The sequence below is a fragment of the Tupaia chinensis genome, unplaced genomic scaffold, assembly GCF_000334495.1.
Source record: "Tupaia chinensis unplaced genomic scaffold, TupChi_1.0 Scaffold000185_1, whole genome shotgun sequence".
NCBI classification, from domain to species: domain Eukaryota; kingdom Metazoa; phylum Chordata; class Mammalia; order Scandentia; family Tupaiidae; genus Tupaia; species Tupaia belangeri.
Window position 1 is genome coordinate 3,733,727 of NW_006159660.1, and position 1,831 is coordinate 3,735,557.

The window sequence follows — 1,831 nt, forward strand, 5'->3', positions numbered from 1 at the left end:
TGCCCTCTGCTTTCCAGTTTCTGGGTAATCTTTGTCTGATCTTGGGCTCCTAACCAACCCATCATCATCCAAGCAAGGTCTGAATCTAATAATTTCAACTAAAACTTGAAAAGGAAAATTTTCCATTTCTTAAACATCTGAAGATTATGATGCAACTCTTAATCCTTTGTGTCTCACCAAGATTTCTAAAATCTTCTAGAATAAAATTCTGCCAATCTTTTGGACTGTGAGAGTGCTCAATACTTTACTTACATACCTGTATATATGTAAAATAGCATAACTCCATAGTATTTATAGGAAGACAACACAAAAAGTTTGAACTAGTGTATGGTTATAGCTCCCAATTCAAAAAAATAAAATGCACATATTAGGGCAACAGAAGATGAAAGAAGAGGTGAATTTGGTGGCCTTGATTGCAACAGCACTTTCCCAAGAAATTAAGATAAAGAAGTGACAGTTTTTCAAATCTAAAAATAGAGATATACAAAGCTATTTGCTCAATTTCTTACTTCCCAATATAATACAAATACTTTCTAAAACAGGTAGAATAGATTGCCAATAAAACTAAGAACTGCCCAATTTCCCAATAAGTCAAGTTCGTTTTCTACTGAGCCTAAGACATATCCATTTTAGTGACTTATCTTCTTACCTTCTTTCATCTCTTCAGAATTATATGCCCCTTGGACAGTGCTTTCTCTCAACCAAATGGGTCTCTCTCTGGTAGATTTCCCCTCCAGTGAGGCTCGGTGGAGATCCTCTTGGTCATCCATGTTAATGACAACATTTTGAGTGTATAAATCCTCATAGGAGGGACCTTTGGTGGTCCATGCTTCCCGGTGGTGCCCTCCTGCCAGGCCAGCAGCTCCAGCAGTAGCTGCTGCACGGTCCTTGCTATAAAAAAACATTAGCGGAAAACAGAAAGAAGGAAAATTGAGTCTTGACGCTGGAAAAGAAGGGCACTTGGGAAAGTGGTTACTACAGTATTATGAATAAATACTGTCCAGCAATCAAGCACACATGCTTTAATCACCCTTTAACCATGCTTTAACTCAGGATGAAAGCTGCTTGGGTTAGCATGCCAAATTTACATTTAAGTTCCTCCAACACTGGATCCTCTGATGTACATAAATGAAATATTATAGATTAAGATGTTTCAATACATTTACTTGCAAGAGGGGAGAAGGATATGGTGACAATCTAGTTAAAACTAGCCTAGCAAAATCTCACCCATTAACGTATTTCATGATTATTTTGTTAAAAACAAACAAAAAATACTGTATTTTTAAAAGCAGTCTCTTAACTTAACCCAGAATAATTCAGTGCTTTTATGAGCTTTTTCCTTTCTTTCTTTGTGCTGACCATGGAAAAAGCTAGAAGAGTATTCTACAAAGCCAGACCTCAACTTAGAATAAACATTCTTCTCCTGCCACCCGCCTAAAAGGCCTATCACTCTGTGCAGACTAGCTTTTCCACTGAGCCATAGCCTTCTATCTCTGCATCCATACTGACTATCCATCTCCGGACACTGTTTATGTCCACAGAGACTATGATCTATTTCTCAGTCTACCTTTTTTTTCCCTCCCTTTTTAAATTGCACTATGCCTCTACTACCAATAATCTTTGCCTATTAGCCTGTCCCAGGTCAGGTCATTCCTTACCTCTCTCTAATCAATTATCACCCCCTATGTCTTCCTCTGCCTACTGCTAATGCTCTCTTCATCAGCTTCTATGTGTGACTCTCCTGGCCTCTCTGTTTAGATAGCTATTGTTTTTGTTTTGTTGTCTGTTTTTTAGTTTTTCCAAAGAGTGCTTGCACTCATCAGAGGGAAAG

General features: G+C 38.1%; 1 protein-coding gene across 1 annotated transcript in view; it reads right to left on the minus strand.

Moving 5' to 3' along the window:
• The window catches only part of GTF2E1 (general transcription factor IIE subunit 1), a 30,011-nt gene that overhangs the window by 3,982 nt on the left and 24,198 nt on the right, over window positions 1–1,831 (minus strand). The window contains exon 4 of the mRNA XM_006146702.3: window positions 650–891. Coding sequence (XP_006146764.1) covers window positions 650–891 — 242 coding nt within the window. The remainder of the gene's footprint in view (window positions 1–649; window positions 892–1,831) is intronic.